The sequence below is a fragment of the Triturus cristatus genome, chromosome 10, assembly GCF_964204655.1.
Source record: "Triturus cristatus chromosome 10, aTriCri1.1, whole genome shotgun sequence".
Classification (NCBI taxonomy): Eukaryota; Metazoa; Chordata; class Amphibia; order Caudata; family Salamandridae; genus Triturus; species Triturus cristatus.
The window spans coordinates 1,136,991,846-1,137,006,171 of record NC_140593.1 but is presented as its reverse complement, the minus strand read 5'-3'; the positions used below and the strand labels follow the sequence as shown (position 1 = coordinate 1,137,006,171).

Sequence of the window (14,326 nt, the reverse complement as noted above, 5' to 3'; positions counted from 1 at the left end):
TTGTAATACCAGCTTGGTCCAAGCCTTCACTGGGGTGATAGCAGGAACCGGAATACACCAGAGCAAATCTACTTCATCTTGATTGTCCAGTTCATGAGCACTCAAGGGTTCGAACTGGCAATTAAAATCGCCTCCCACTATTACTATTATTGAGGGATTAAGTGACTGGATGAAAAGGTCAAGAGCAATAATAGTGCTTGATTCCTTTCCATTCATAGTAGGCCTGGAGTAGATATTGATAATGGCCACTCGTGACTGATCAGGTAAGGTTAATAAGACACATTGAATATCAGGGGAATTTGTTTCAAGCTGAGTGGCCCGTATTCCTAAGTGTGTGCCCACCCAGATGGATAGCCCACCCGAGGGGCGGCCCTTGCCCCTGGAGACTGCGAGGAATCACCCAAGAGGGTATCCAGGGGCTTGGGCAGGTGTGTAGATTTCTGGTCCCCAAGGGGCTCATACGAAGAGCCAGGTCTTCAGCTTCTTGCAGAACTCAAGAAGTGAGGAGGAGGCTCTGATGTTTTGAGGGAGGTCGTTCCATGTCTTGGGTGCAATGCAGGAGAATGAGCAACCTCCAGTATTGCTTTTGCATCTGCGGGGAATGAGTGAGAGTGAGGCAGAGCGTAGGTGTCTGGTAGGTTGGTGAAAGTCTATGCGACTGTTCAGGTATTGTGTTTCTGTGATGTATAGGGCTTTTTATGGGTGCGTGAAAAGTTTGAAATGGCTTTGCTTGTTAATGGGGAGCTAGTGAAGCTTCCTGAGGTGGGGTGTGATGTGGGTGCGGCATGGGAGGTAGAGTATGAGTCTTGCAGCGGTGTTCTGGATGATTGAAGTCTGTTGTAGAAGTTGTTTGAAGATTTTGGCATAGAGAGTGTTGCCTTAGTCCAGCCTGCTGGTGACAAATGCTTGTGTGACAGTCCGTCTGGTATTCTGAGGCAACCATTTGATGTTTTTTCGTGAGCATGTGTAGGATGTGGAAGCAGGAGGTGCGTGATTTGAGCCGTCCTGTTAAGCTTGTCGTCTAGGATGATCCTTAGATTTCTTGCGTGGTCTGTGGGTGTTGGCCACCCACACCAGGTGGAGTTCCATGGGGAGGTCTTGATGCTGAAGACCAGTAGTTCTGTCTTGTCAGACTTGAGCTCCAGGCAGTTGGTTTTCCATCAGTCTGCTATCCTGGTCATGCAGTTAGTGAAGTTGGTTCTGGTGGTGGTTGTTTTGTCCATCAGGGAGAGGATGGATTGAGTGTCATCCGTGTAGGAGAGGATGGTGAATGTCTTCTGATCGGGTGAAGTTGGCGAGCGGTGTCATTTATACGTTGAAAAAGGTGGGGCTGAGGGACGATCCCTTTGGGACTTCACGTATCAATTTCTTGGTCTCTGATGTGAAGATTGGTTCTTCCTGTGAAAAAGGAACAAATCCATTTGAGAGCAGATCATTGTATGCCAAACTCGTGGAGTCTTCTAATGAGGGTGTTATGGAAGACAGGTCGAAGGCCACAGAAAACTCGAGCAGGATGATGGCCATTGTTTCTCCTCGGTCCAGGATGATTCGAATGTCATCGGTGGCCCCAATGAGTGCTGTTTCGGTACTGTGGTTCTATCTAAATCCTAATCAAGTGTTGTCTAGAAAATTGTGACATTCGTGGTGGGTTGTGAGTTGCTTGTTGATGGGCTTCTCAATCACTTTGGTTGCATAGGGAAGCAGGGCGATGGGTCTGAAATTGCTCGGATGATTCGGGTCAGCTGTGGGATTCCTTAGGAGGGCGTTGATTTCTGCAAGTTTCCATTCATCCAGGAAAGTGGTTCATGATGTGGGTCAGGGTGTTTCTGATTGGTGATGTTCCCAGGTTGTAGGTTTGGTGGGGGCATGGGTCTGTTGGGACCCCTGAATGGATGGGTCTGGGTTGTTTCTGCACGTTTGGTCAGGTGGCCATCATGGTTGGTGGTGGGTAGGTTAGCAAAAGATTCTCTAGGGTTGGGTCGGTGTACAATGTTGCTATAGATATTTGCAATTTTGCTGTGAATGAAATTGGATAGTTTGTCGCACAGTTGCTGGGAGGCAGCGATGTTGGTGACAGTGGCTGAAGGCAAGGTGAAATCCTTAACGATCTAGAGGATCTCCTTGCAGCTGTTGGAGCTTCCTTCGATGCAGTGCACTAGTGCTTTTTTTCTTGATGGCTTATTTGCTGGTGATAGCGTCTGTGTGCAACCTTGTAGGTAGTTCTGTGGTGTCGTGGTTGGCTTTCCATTTCCTTCCTAGGTGTTTACAGTGTCATTTGGTGTCTCAGAGATTTTCTGTGTACCAGCTGGTCTGCTTGTATGATTTACTATGCTTGTTGGGTTTGATGGGTGCGAGGGAGTCTGCAAAGTTCTCGATCCAGTTATTGAAGCTGTTGGTATCCGAGGTAGTCTGTGGGGCTAGGCTGTTCCGTGCTGAGGGAGCAAAGCCATTCTGCTTCTGTGATTTTTGCCCCAAATGCGGCTTGGAAAGCTGAGCCTAGTTTGAGTGTTGACATGAGGTGTGTTGATTTTAAAGTGGATGATGAAGTGTTCTGTCCATGTGAGCGGTGTGGTGGAGTTGTATTTGATGCTGTAACTTGTGGTGAAGATGGGGTCCAGTGTGTAGTTTCTTAGACGTGCTATTTGAGTCCGATGTTGTTCGAGGTTTCGAGGAGTGTTGTGGAGCAGGGGTCGTTTCTGTCTTCCAGGTGAAAGTTGTGGTCCCTAAGGATAATCTAGGCTCTGGAGTCCATGGAGAGCGAAGCATCAAAGTTGGTGATGAGATAGCTCTTGACCCGGGCGGTCAGTAGACGAGAACATTCAGGGTGAAGTTTTCTAAGATTTGCAGCTTGAAGTGCAGGTGTTCCATGAATGGGGTGGTATTCCCTGTGAATGTTGTGCATTTGATGGATTCTTTGTAGATGATAGAGAGTCCTCCTCCTGGCTTGTGAAAGCGGCCTTGTCGAGCGATCTTGTAGCCCGCTGGGATTACCGTGACGACGTTGGGAGTCGCTGAGGGGTTGATTAACGTCTCTATGATAAAGCGGATGTCTGGTGCATATCTACTCAGCAAGTCTCATATTTCGATTGTGTTTGCTGAGTGATCATGTGTTGGGAAGCATGCATTCAAGTGGGTGTTGACATGCAGGTTTGCTTTGGCATGTGGTGTAGGGTGGGGGTGTAGGCGCTGGTGCTAGTGTGGCGTGTGTGTTGGGAGTGGGGCGTTGAGAGCATTGTTGGTGTTTGTATGGGGGATGTGGGTGTGGGTGTGGCTGTTCGAAAACTGGCAGTGGGTGCAGGTGAAAGCTCCTCTGTGTGGTGTGAGACACAGCACGGCAGCAGTTAGGGGGGGAACAGCTTCAGGGATCTAATGACCTAAGGAGTGCTTCGCAGTATCGTTGGGCAGAGATCGGACCAGGGTTTGTGGCACTGGGCGGGGACCAGGCGCAGACGGGCTTGTTGGTCTGCTGCACGTCTGTGTTGCAGCTGCCATTAAGTAGGTCCTGGGAGGGAAAGGAGTGCAGTGTGCCGTGATGTAATTTCCTGTGCTGATGGTTGATGGGATATGAAGTCCTCTTGCTTGGCTTCTTCTTTTAGTGCTCGTCATTAACACTGAAGCCAGATGATGGGGGGGTGGGGAGGAGGGGGGGGTCAATGTACTGTGTTTACCTACTTGATGTGCTGTGGCGATTGTGGATCTTGCAGTCTTACTACTTGGTGTTCTGTCACCTTAAGAGTCCATGGATGCAGAGCGTCAAAACAGCTGTATGAAAGACTCTTATCTGTGGGTAGCAAATACTGCATAACAAACGTTTAGGTATTGGTTGGATAAAGCGCTGTATGGCACTCTGCGGCATTGGAAGGACTAATGTACAGTATTAGTTTACCAGGAGGCATATCTTTATTTATTCTACATAAAATAATACCAATGTCAAAGTCCATCATTGCTAAATTGGATGTCTACCATCTGCTGTTAACGCAAGATGGCACTAGTTCTAGGTTCAATTACTTGGGATAGGACCTCTACCAGGTAATATAACCAGAAGCTACCAGGTAATGTAACCAGAAGCTTGCAGTAGCCCAGAGATACTCTGTGTACCTCCCCACAATCCCCTTGTGGTCCTCCACACCATTTAATGCTCCCCCTTAGTAAACAGTGGCACTTTTCTATTTCTTGGGGGCACAGACAATCCGAAAGTTAGGAACAAAATAGAGGGAGGCTCTAAAACCTCAAAGTGCCCTGCCAGAATGTACCTCGGTGTGAACAAGAGAGGTGCCAGCATTTATTTATGCACATCAAAACCTACAAGGACCCAGTCCTGAACTAGCTGGGGAGCAGTACGAAACCTACAGGTGTTTACCTTTAAACCTTTACATTCATCTAATTGAGCTAATGGCTAGCCGTGGACATATGAGAAAGCCTCAGTTTAACCATGTTTGTTGTCTGTAAAAAAATAAATAGAAAATACATCTTTGTTTACTTCAGGACTCCAGTGGCAACCACCAAGGTATGTTTTCAAAGTTTTATTATGTAAGAACAGAGGGTGAATATTAGACTATTAATGTTTTATTTATAGCACTTAATACAGTTTCAATGTGCTGTAAATAACAGTTAATTACTATTAGCTTGTTTATCATACTCAGTGGTACTCGAGCAGAATGGAAAGCTGACTCTGGCATGCAGGGTTCTTCTCCCCATTTGTCAGCGAGTGAGCCCTTGGTCAGCCTTGTAGTGTTATGGAGCTTTAATTATCTAAGAGTGCTTGTCCACATGGTCATTACCTTTCAGTTAGTGTATAGTAAGTCTTGAAACTATACCTAATAATAATCCTGAATGAATGAAAACCATGCACAAGCAGTGTTCTTGCAAAATGTCCTTACTGTTCATTACCCGTTTACAAACTGTTTCTCACATGATAACAGGTAGGGCGACAGAGGTCGAACATGTTATTGTATTTATATAGCGCTTACGTCACTTCAGAAGGAGTCTAAGCGCTTTTCGGTGAGTAGCACGCTATTCCAGAACCCAAAAAAGATTAAGGATGGGTTAGTATAGGGAAAATATCTGTTAATTTGAGCAGTGGACATGTGAGTCTGTTAGTTGGATTGAATAGGATAATGGAGGGTTGGAAGAGGGAAGAGTCTAGAAGGAGTTATTTGGGAAATCATAGTAGTAAGACACCTGACAATCCAACAAATTGCTTTTCAGCGAGTAGCATGCGGTTCTGGGACCTCTCTTCCTGGAATCCTTAGGGGTCCAAAAGGAAGAGACAAACCAATTTGACCTTCGACTCACATTTTGCATCTTTTTGTGCTGTGAGAAATTACTTCAGGCTCATAGAGCTCACACCTTGACATTTTGTGCCAAACTTGGATTTTATCTTGCTTTAAGGTCTGACAAGCGTGCCATACGCAGGTGTTTTTTTTTTTTTTTTTGTTTGTTTTTAATATTTCAAGCTTTTTCTGTTAAGGAAGAACATCTCTACAAGCTAAAGGACATTTTTACCTCAGTGGGTAAGAGAAAATAAAACCTTAAATCAGTGCTATTTCCCGCCAATGAAAGACCCCATTTGAATATGCTTATTTTTTATTTTAATGGTAGTTAGTATTTTATAAAACAGACCAAAAATGCAACAGTTACAGTGGCTACTTAGTAAGACCACATAAATTCTGTGAGCAATTACACATTTTTCTGAAGATTTTTTTTTTCCCCTCTTAAAGTGTTTTCGGATCCAACAAATGCGTGGGACACTTAATTCTTCATGGCTATTAATGAAGATTCCATGTTAGAAGACAGTTATGTAGCGAGAAAATCTGAGTTGATAGACTGAAGACCTGGGTGAAGGTAGCAACGCTACACATACTGCATACCACCCATTTGTTAATATCTGTAAAGTAGTTCTCCTGTCCGCAGCCAAGTCAATTAAATTAGAAGCTTCCACTTGTCCGAATCAACATATGTATTCTAAAACTGAAAAGTAGGCACTCGAGATGAAAATGTGTGTACTCTCTGAACTCACATGCGAATGCCTGCAGGAAAATGGCTAAACCGCCAAAATATATTTAACCCCTTCAGTGCCCGCCCCTTTCCCCGCCCAGTGCCGGCCGTTGCATTAGCGGGCGGGGTCTATGACGAGCTGGACTCGTCATGGGCACAGCGCCACCGCGGCCCATGACGAGTCCAGCTCGTCATGGGCACTGAAGGGGTTAAAGCTCCTACTCGAGTGTTGAGGAGACCCATCACCATTATTATTAACTAGGTGCCAGTTGCATTGCAACCATGGCTGCCATGCAACACCCATCCAGAGACACTTCACACTGACAAAGTATTTCTCCACCACTGCTAGCAACCGTGCCCGATGCACTGAAATGATCACTGTTGGCAGTGTTAGCATATCATTGAACAGAAGTAGCTTGTATTACAGAAAAGGTTTGAGACCCCTTCCATAGGCCAATGTAAACTGTCAAAGGTGAAAGTACATAACCCACAAGTCATATCTGTATTCATTAAGCTGCAGTACTGTCTGTAGGTGACAAACATGGTATAAAGACTGAGCCGTATAATGTGTGCCTGATATAAGGACTGTTACTATGTTGCTTAACACTTCCGTTTTAAACAAAACTTAAGCCATTCTACAGTGCATGACGTTGAGGGTGATTCACATGACGGCACGTATGTTCAGACCCCCCTGGGATTCAAAAGGATTTCTTGGAATACACAGACTTCCAGAAACACCAATAACTGCCAGCCACAACCACCCATTGGCCCTGGCTCGCCAGAATACTCAGTTATTGAATAGCCTAGGGGATTGCAGCTATTCCACTAGGGTTAATACCCAAAGGGCATTTTGTTGCATTTTACTTTTATTACCACCCACTTACTACCAGTAACAAACCTAATTTTAAGTATTTAAAACCTGTCCAAAAAAAAGAAATGGAAACTAAAGCAGAGGAATACACTCAAAAAGCACTTTCCCAGGAGTGCAGAGCTGGGTCACGTGGGGGCCGAGTTTGAAACACACATTTTCGGATGCCTGGTTTCTAGCTTGCTCACTATGCAACAACTAGGGGGAGAGAGGGGTTCCAATGGCAAGGCTCTAGGAATCTCCTTCCCAGAAAAATACCTGTATTGGGTTGTACTGGCCAGAATTTAAATACAGTATCTACTACCAGCATCTTCTGGCAAAGTTGTAAAGCTAGGATTAGATGTCACGTCTCATAGAGCAACGTGTAAAACTTACCTCTAGATCTGCATTTATATAGTGGTGTCTGTCCACTTCAGTAAATGGAGGCCCTATTAAGGTTTTTTATGGCATTAATTAACTTAAGCTCTTTTCCAAGCACATCGAGTACTTGCAGAAAAGGCAATAACAAGCATTTGCAATGCAATAGGTCTCGCATTTGCGAGAGTTTAAGCTATTGTCCTTGTAAATGACAATGCCTTTTATTTATCTGTTTTGCTAATTAACACATAAATAAAAGGCATTGTCGTTTACAATGCCAATAGCTCAAACTCTTGTAAATGATAGTTCTATTCAAAGAAGCGACTGCCATTGTCCTGGGCTGCTCGGAAAGTTAAATCGTGCATGGCGAGCTGAATGTTGTAGGAAAGCTGGTCTTGCCTGCAGTAGGAGAAACTCATTAAAGAAAATAGTGCTTACAGACTAAAAAAGATGTACCGTGTAACAACCGAAGTAAAAGGGCGAGTCCTCATGGGAGGTTACAAATGAAGACAAGGCGGTACTAAGGAGGGACACGCAATCCTATTAACGAATCAGAAGCCAGCATTTACGAAGGGCAGTGACACAAGCCAATGACAAATATGAGCGGAGAGTGGGTGAGGCTTTAATTCCATACTCCAATACAGCATGCCGCAGAGCAGCGCATGCACTGCCCAGGCTCGACCTAAAATGGCAGAAGAATGCTGTGAGGCCTTTTATTAAGACCTGGTGCAGTAGGCTGTTACTGGGTAGCATTAGCATTGGTATCACAATACAATTTAAATTCCAGTTCGATAATCCAGGCCTTCCAGTTTTACAATTGACTCTGAGGGTAGTGATAGCGCACAGTCGGGACTAACTTGAAGAAGGGGGTAAAGGAACTTCAGTTCTGATACTGTGCGACCCAGTAATCACAATTTATACACTCACTGTCTGGTCAGATGTGTATCTCTTAAATGTCCTGATTTAGAGATAAGAAGTGTGGAATAAAACTCTAAAAATGCACTCCGTGACTTGTAATGCTGCTTTTTTCCCCTCCCCACAAGCCCCCGCTGGCATCAATGTGACCCTCAGGCGTATCTTAGACCGTACTTCTTAACCCCAAGAAAATGCTTGTGAATATTTATGCAGTAGCCTGTTAATTTTACGCGCAAGCTGTTTCAAGGGATCAAGAAGATTAACTTCTAGAGGTAAACTTGAGCAAATTAGTGCTGAAGTAGTTCACCTTAGTCTCAAACCTCTTGATTTTCATCAACTGGATCATCGGGGGCCAGCAGACAAAAAACAAATCTGCACTTTAAAGGATTTTCCATGATTTAAAGTGCTTAACACAAACACCTCCTAACCCTTCTTCATGCTCCCTCTTATTGCTGTAATCCGTATACAATATTAAGGTATTCGTCGTTGTATAGGGAAACAGCTGTGCTTCTGAGCCTCCGTAAGCTTAATTTGGTAGGGCTCTAGGTGACGATTTGGTTCCCTTTTTCAGACACTTGTCATTAAAGCATCCGAAGGTAAGTAATGTAATACGCACACACATGTGGAGTGGAATGTCAACATTTCGAAAAACCTTTGTTTCCTCACTCCTGCTCTCCCTTCTTTGAAGGTGACAATGCCCTTAAACTGTTACCTTTTAAATGGGTCCAAATTTACCGGTTTTTTGCTACTTCTCGGTAAGGAATACTTTCACTGTACAGTGCACTGACAGCTTTCTGGTAGACCTGTACCTTATTTAAAGAAAAAATCAAGTTCAGGACAATCCAGGGTTTATTGGATGAGAGAGAAAGCAGAGAACTATTCTTAGAAACGTCCATATGGTTTCCATTTTTAGAGTAGCTCTTGAGAATTCAGTCTACAATTTAGTGAGGCCCTTTTGACCAGATTCTGGCTCCAGGGTGGACCCTCAAATGAGCCAATCATCCTTGTGATTTTACATTCCTTGATTTATGAGATGGGGATGAACATATTATTCTATTAAATGTTCTAGGACACCATTGAAGGCCCCATAGTGAACGAGGATAGGTGGCTTTCTCATAATCCTGATTCTCTTATCTTGTGAATCTTGGCTTAACTTCGGTACAGCCTGCTCTCTTCCTTGGGAAACCTAGAAAGGGGATCCCAGTGGACGGATCCGAATTAGGATGAAACTGCCTTAGTTGAGGTGCACTTGTGATAGAGGGTGAGAAGACTATAGCAACTAAATCTGTGTACAACTATTTGTGCAGGTATATAAAGTTTTATTTGGGTGGCAAGCATATGCAGCAATATTGGGGTATGAGACCAAAATATCTCTTTTTTTATTCCTGCCCAGAGTTGGACTTTAACGTCTCTGGGGATTTTACTTCGGGAGCATCTGCCATGAATGTTATCCATTCGTCACACGCTGGCAATGACTTTACCTATGAGTCTGGAACACTGGAGAAGAAGAGGCCCACCAGCATGGCTATAATGGAGAGCGATATAAGGAATAGCAGGTATGCAAATGGTGCGGTGTGTGCTTGTAGTTTCTATCCTGTTGCAAGACTGCTGAAGACAGCTGAGTGAAAGGCCTAGTGCACAGTATAATTATTTGCTCCCAATTACCTATCTGGGCATCCCAGATTACATGCTTAGTAATTCCTTATACCCCCTCATGCATTGGTTTGAGTTTATACATAGTTGTCGGTGCAGAAATAATGTTGCTCTCCCAAAGGTTTGTGTTGGAGAAGCGTACAGGCCATATACCTTTCTCTTGCCCACTGTTTAGTTAAGTGCTCTTTCCCAAGGGTATTTTATGAGGTAGTCCAAGTGCAGAAAGACCAGGTTTTGCCTCTGACCGGCAGTGGGTGATTCCTAAACATACACAAAGTTTAGAAATACGTTGGTCTGAACTTACTATAACACAGAGCAAGTCGGTAAAGACATTGGCAAATACAAAGCTCACATGAATATTTTATTCTTGCTTTTGTCGCTGTTTTTGATACACATTGCTTTCCTGACAAGCCATGAAGTCTCCTAAAATATTAGCTTGTAATATTTGCCCCTGCTTATACCACAAATGATCAGATGATTCTTTCAGACTGATTTGTATGCAGCCAGGCAACCGTGTCACCATTGTCTGACGTACTGCCATTTTAAGATAAGTTATGTTAAATTAAGTGACAATATGTACATTGGGCCCTAGTAAATAGCTTTTTTTTGTCTTACCTAAAAATCCAAATATCATTTGAAAGTAGATGATTTATAACTCTAACGAGGTTTTCTGTTCTGTACAAAGACCAGTACTATCCAAATTCCCTTCAAAATCTTCAGTTCACAAGACATTTTAGCTACAATCCAAACCCAAACGACGAATGAGATTCAGCACATACAGTCCGCAACTTAGGCATAGTTCTACTTCCTCACAGTGAACTTCTCATGACCTCCCGCATGTCGGGGAGGATCTCATAAAAGAGGTCAGTAATTACATTACATCTCACATTGTCAGTACTTTAATTCCAATGGCAGGAGTGGAGTACTTCTGGCAGCTACTAGATGGATGCATACGTACAGAAAAAAGGCTGGCACAGCTATACTCCTTAATAACACATCAGTTATTATTTGTTGATGCAATATGGCAGTACTGTTTCCAAAGGGGACTTAGAAACAAAGTTCTTGTTTCACTGCTAGAAATTAGATGTTTAAAAGAACAATTGTTCCAAGTGGCAATTTTCAGTGTGGTCTATAGTGAGGTGATATGTGATGTCACCATGATGCAATCGAAAATACAATTTCAGTGTATCTCGAGAATAAAGGTTGCAGCATTTACACTCCTATTGAAAAAAAGCCACCAAGGGGATATTTTACACAAAAAATAGAAATTTCCTAATCTTTTAGTTACTTTGCATGAATGATATCAACCACACGTTCATGTCAGGCAGACAGTCCAGCATATATTCCCACAAAACGGCTTATTTAGACAAAAAATCAAATTCCCAAAAAGGCATATGTTCAAGGGATATTTACTTTAAAAGATTGAACAAAAATTGCTTTGATGAGAACTTTTGATATACATGGATGTATATTTGAGCATAAAGCAAAAATATATCTGGTGTAGGAAAGAAGTTCAGAATTAAAGAGGAGACTGTAATGTTGACTTGACTCCGCTAGTTGGTACTTCACAAACTAAGTGTCTTCTCATTTACAGTCGCACATACTCTGAATTGGATTACTGATCCAAACAAACTCTGTATGCAAGAGTGAATCAGCACGTGCTTGTCTTTTCTAGATGGACACTCCTGAACTTCTTTCTTACATTTTCCTTCATTGCACCAGTCTCCCTGCCCCAAACCAGGGCCCAAAAGGCTCTGCTCAATTACGTGTTAAGTAAATAGGGTATGGTGTAAGCCCAGTGTCAAATCCTAACTGCAGTGTTGTGTGTTCAGAGGATGGTGTCATACCTGGGATATCAGTCTTTGTTCAGCTCTCGCATTCTGTTGTGTAGACGAGAAGGGCTCTAAAAAGAATGGTGAACACAGTCAAGCCTGCAAGGTGACTTGGAGCCCAACCCCTTAAATGTGTTGTTGACTTTGCCCAGTCTTGAGTGATTTCTTGCACCCTTATTGCTCCCATCTGTACTTGAAAGACTCCCTCAGTGACCTTTCTCCCTCCTGTTGTGGCAGCCCAAGGAAGGTGCACAGGTAACATGTCCTGCTGATTGTCTACATTCCTCCCATTCTTTCTACACTTTGCATGCAGACACTGAGTGCCAGAGCTGCTGTGTTAGTAACCTGTAGTTGTTCTTCATATCAGAAGTAGCACATACCACCCAGCGTGTGATCAGTGCTTAGCTCACAAGGACTTATCAAGGCCCTTTGGTGAAATTACATCGGAAAGGTCACATTTATATACTTTGAGATGTTTCAACGCAGAGATATTGTGCACTGTCCTGTCCGGAACATTGTTTGACTTGCAGCATGGATCAGCAACACGTCACAAGTACTGTTGGGTTTCATACCCAGGAGCCAATCGTTGAGGAGTCCGTATCACTCGCCCTTACGCAGAACATCACATTGAGTGCCCAAGATGCTGCGATTGGAAACTGCAGTCTGTTTGGTTTAGTCTTAATCACATGATAATCATCAATAAGCTTTATTGTCAGTTATAAAATGGGAGTGCTTAAAAGCTATGCCAGGAATTAGTATATTTGAAAGCTGCACCAGCTGAGAGCTTGTGCACAACCCAAACCAGGAAGTGGTGAGATTAGACACTTTCTCGCCTATAAGCTACATTGGGAATGTGTTTGACCTCACTGTGGACAGTGTCAGCTTGGAAGGTATAGGCTACTCTAGAAAGTGGTGGGTTTAGAAGCTATGCTGTGTGGAGTGTGTGCTTAGAAGCTATGCTGTGACTTAGTAAATATGCTTGGAAGCTGTACTTCAAATGCCCTTGCTGAAAGCTGTGCCACGAATAGGTGTGCTTGGAAACTGTGCTCGAAATGAGTTTCCTAGAAGTGACACTAGAGCGATATGAATCTATGGGAGATATTTGCATATTTAAAACGCAAAGGGCTTCGAATGTACGGAGGAAATGGGTGTGCTTAGAAGTTGCGCTTGGAATGGATGTGCTTAGATGCTATGCTTAGAATGGGAGTACTGGAAAAGCTAAGCCTCTTGCACCCCTAGCGCTATGTTAACGTACATTCCCATTCACTTCTCTCACTCCCATTTGATACTGTGCTGGAACAAAGCACCAGGCTACCAGCAACCAGTCCACTTGCTGCCTTCTTTGCCTACTGATCTTCGCAAGGTTTAGCTCTCCTGGAATAAGTAAAGCATGTGCCAAGTGGGAACTTGAAGTACTGTTGAGCACGCGAGGGTTAAGCATGGCTCACTTTTAACAGGCAATGGGAAGCTTGCAACACACTCTGTCACTGTGATGGGAAGTCCACAAGACTAATGAAAAAAATATTCCAAAAGTGTTGACACATTTTATCTACTCAACAGTGTGTTTGAGAGAAACAACATATGGGTTTAATGTGGAAAGATATTGTCAAGATGGCGGAGTCATTAACTAGAGGATGGCGCACGTTTTGTAGATACTACAGCTGCTTTGTGAAGATTTTATGGATCTGTATGTCATGCACTAAATGGAAAGCATATCAAGCCTTGGAATAAAGGGGCCATGGAAGGGCATTTACAATGCTTAAAGAAAAGTTGAACACTCATTTCTTCCCCTGACGTGATGTAGCAACTGCAGAGGGTCTCTTGAACAGGATTATCCAGTGCCTTTTAAATACCATGCGATAGATTGTTGACGTCGAAAGAATGGGTAAATAATTGCAGCCCATGAATAGAAGATATTAAGATAGTCTACTCCTAACATACCGAAAGACATCAGCATGGTATCTGAGGATGAGCACTGGATTTTCCCCATTTGCTTAGATTACCAACATGTTAAAGTGATGCATTCCCTGGTTTGTGATTCCATAAAGGTATCATTTTTTATCTTTTAATAAAGTTGTGCTCCTAAAATGGAACTAATATCACTAATTGTGCGCCATTGTTATTACAGCCAGACTCCCATGATCATTTTAACATGTGTGTTCTAATCAGGCCAAAAACATGTTGTGGCTGTCCAGGTTCCTACTGGCGCCCAGCATGGGCTCTTGGTCTCTGGCGTGGGCAACAACTTCCTGCTTCAGATTGTGGTGTTTGCTGTGTCTCCCTACGCTTGCATGTGTGTGCGCTCACTCTGTCTTCTCTCTGTAGCATGGGAATGAAGGTTTTGGAGTTCCATGTGAATCCTCGGCGTACCGGCACTGTAAACCGCAAGCATACGTCCCCAGCTTTCCAGCCGCCCCTTCCACCCACCGATGCTGGCTTGCCTACGGAGGCGCAGGTGCCACTGGCTGGTGTGAATGACACCACTTTGGCAAGTGCCCCTCTTGCGCCCCTTGTTGGCCCTGCAGACCCGTTGCCCAGCCATGGAAATGAGGAGTCCAGGTAAGGAGAAATGCTTGCAACAGCAGTGGGGTAAAGTTGACTCCTGAGATGTCTGGCCATGCAGCTAAAGGTATAGGAGTATATGCCACTTCTGACAAACAGTAGAACACAGACGTTTTATTCTAGAGCGGATGCATTGTCGGTG

The 14,326-nt window shown here is 43.8% G+C and overlaps 1 protein-coding gene across 6 annotated transcripts in view; it reads left to right on the top strand.

Annotated features, from left to right (window-relative positions):
• The window catches only part of ARHGAP17 (Rho GTPase activating protein 17), a 325,425-nt gene that overhangs the window by 264,603 nt on the left and 46,496 nt on the right, over nucleotides 1-14,326 (top strand). For 4 of the 6 annotated variants that reach the window (XM_085629449.1, XM_085629448.1, XM_085629451.1 and 1 more), the window contains exons 16-17: nucleotides 9,531-9,693; nucleotides 13,948-14,181. In XM_085629449.1, coding sequence (XP_085485575.1) covers nucleotides 9,531-9,693; nucleotides 13,948-14,181 — 397 coding nt within the window. The remainder of the gene's footprint in view (nucleotides 1-9,530; nucleotides 9,694-13,947; nucleotides 14,182-14,326) is intronic. The other 2 variants (XM_085629452.1, XM_085629454.1) reach the window with 1 other exon arrangement.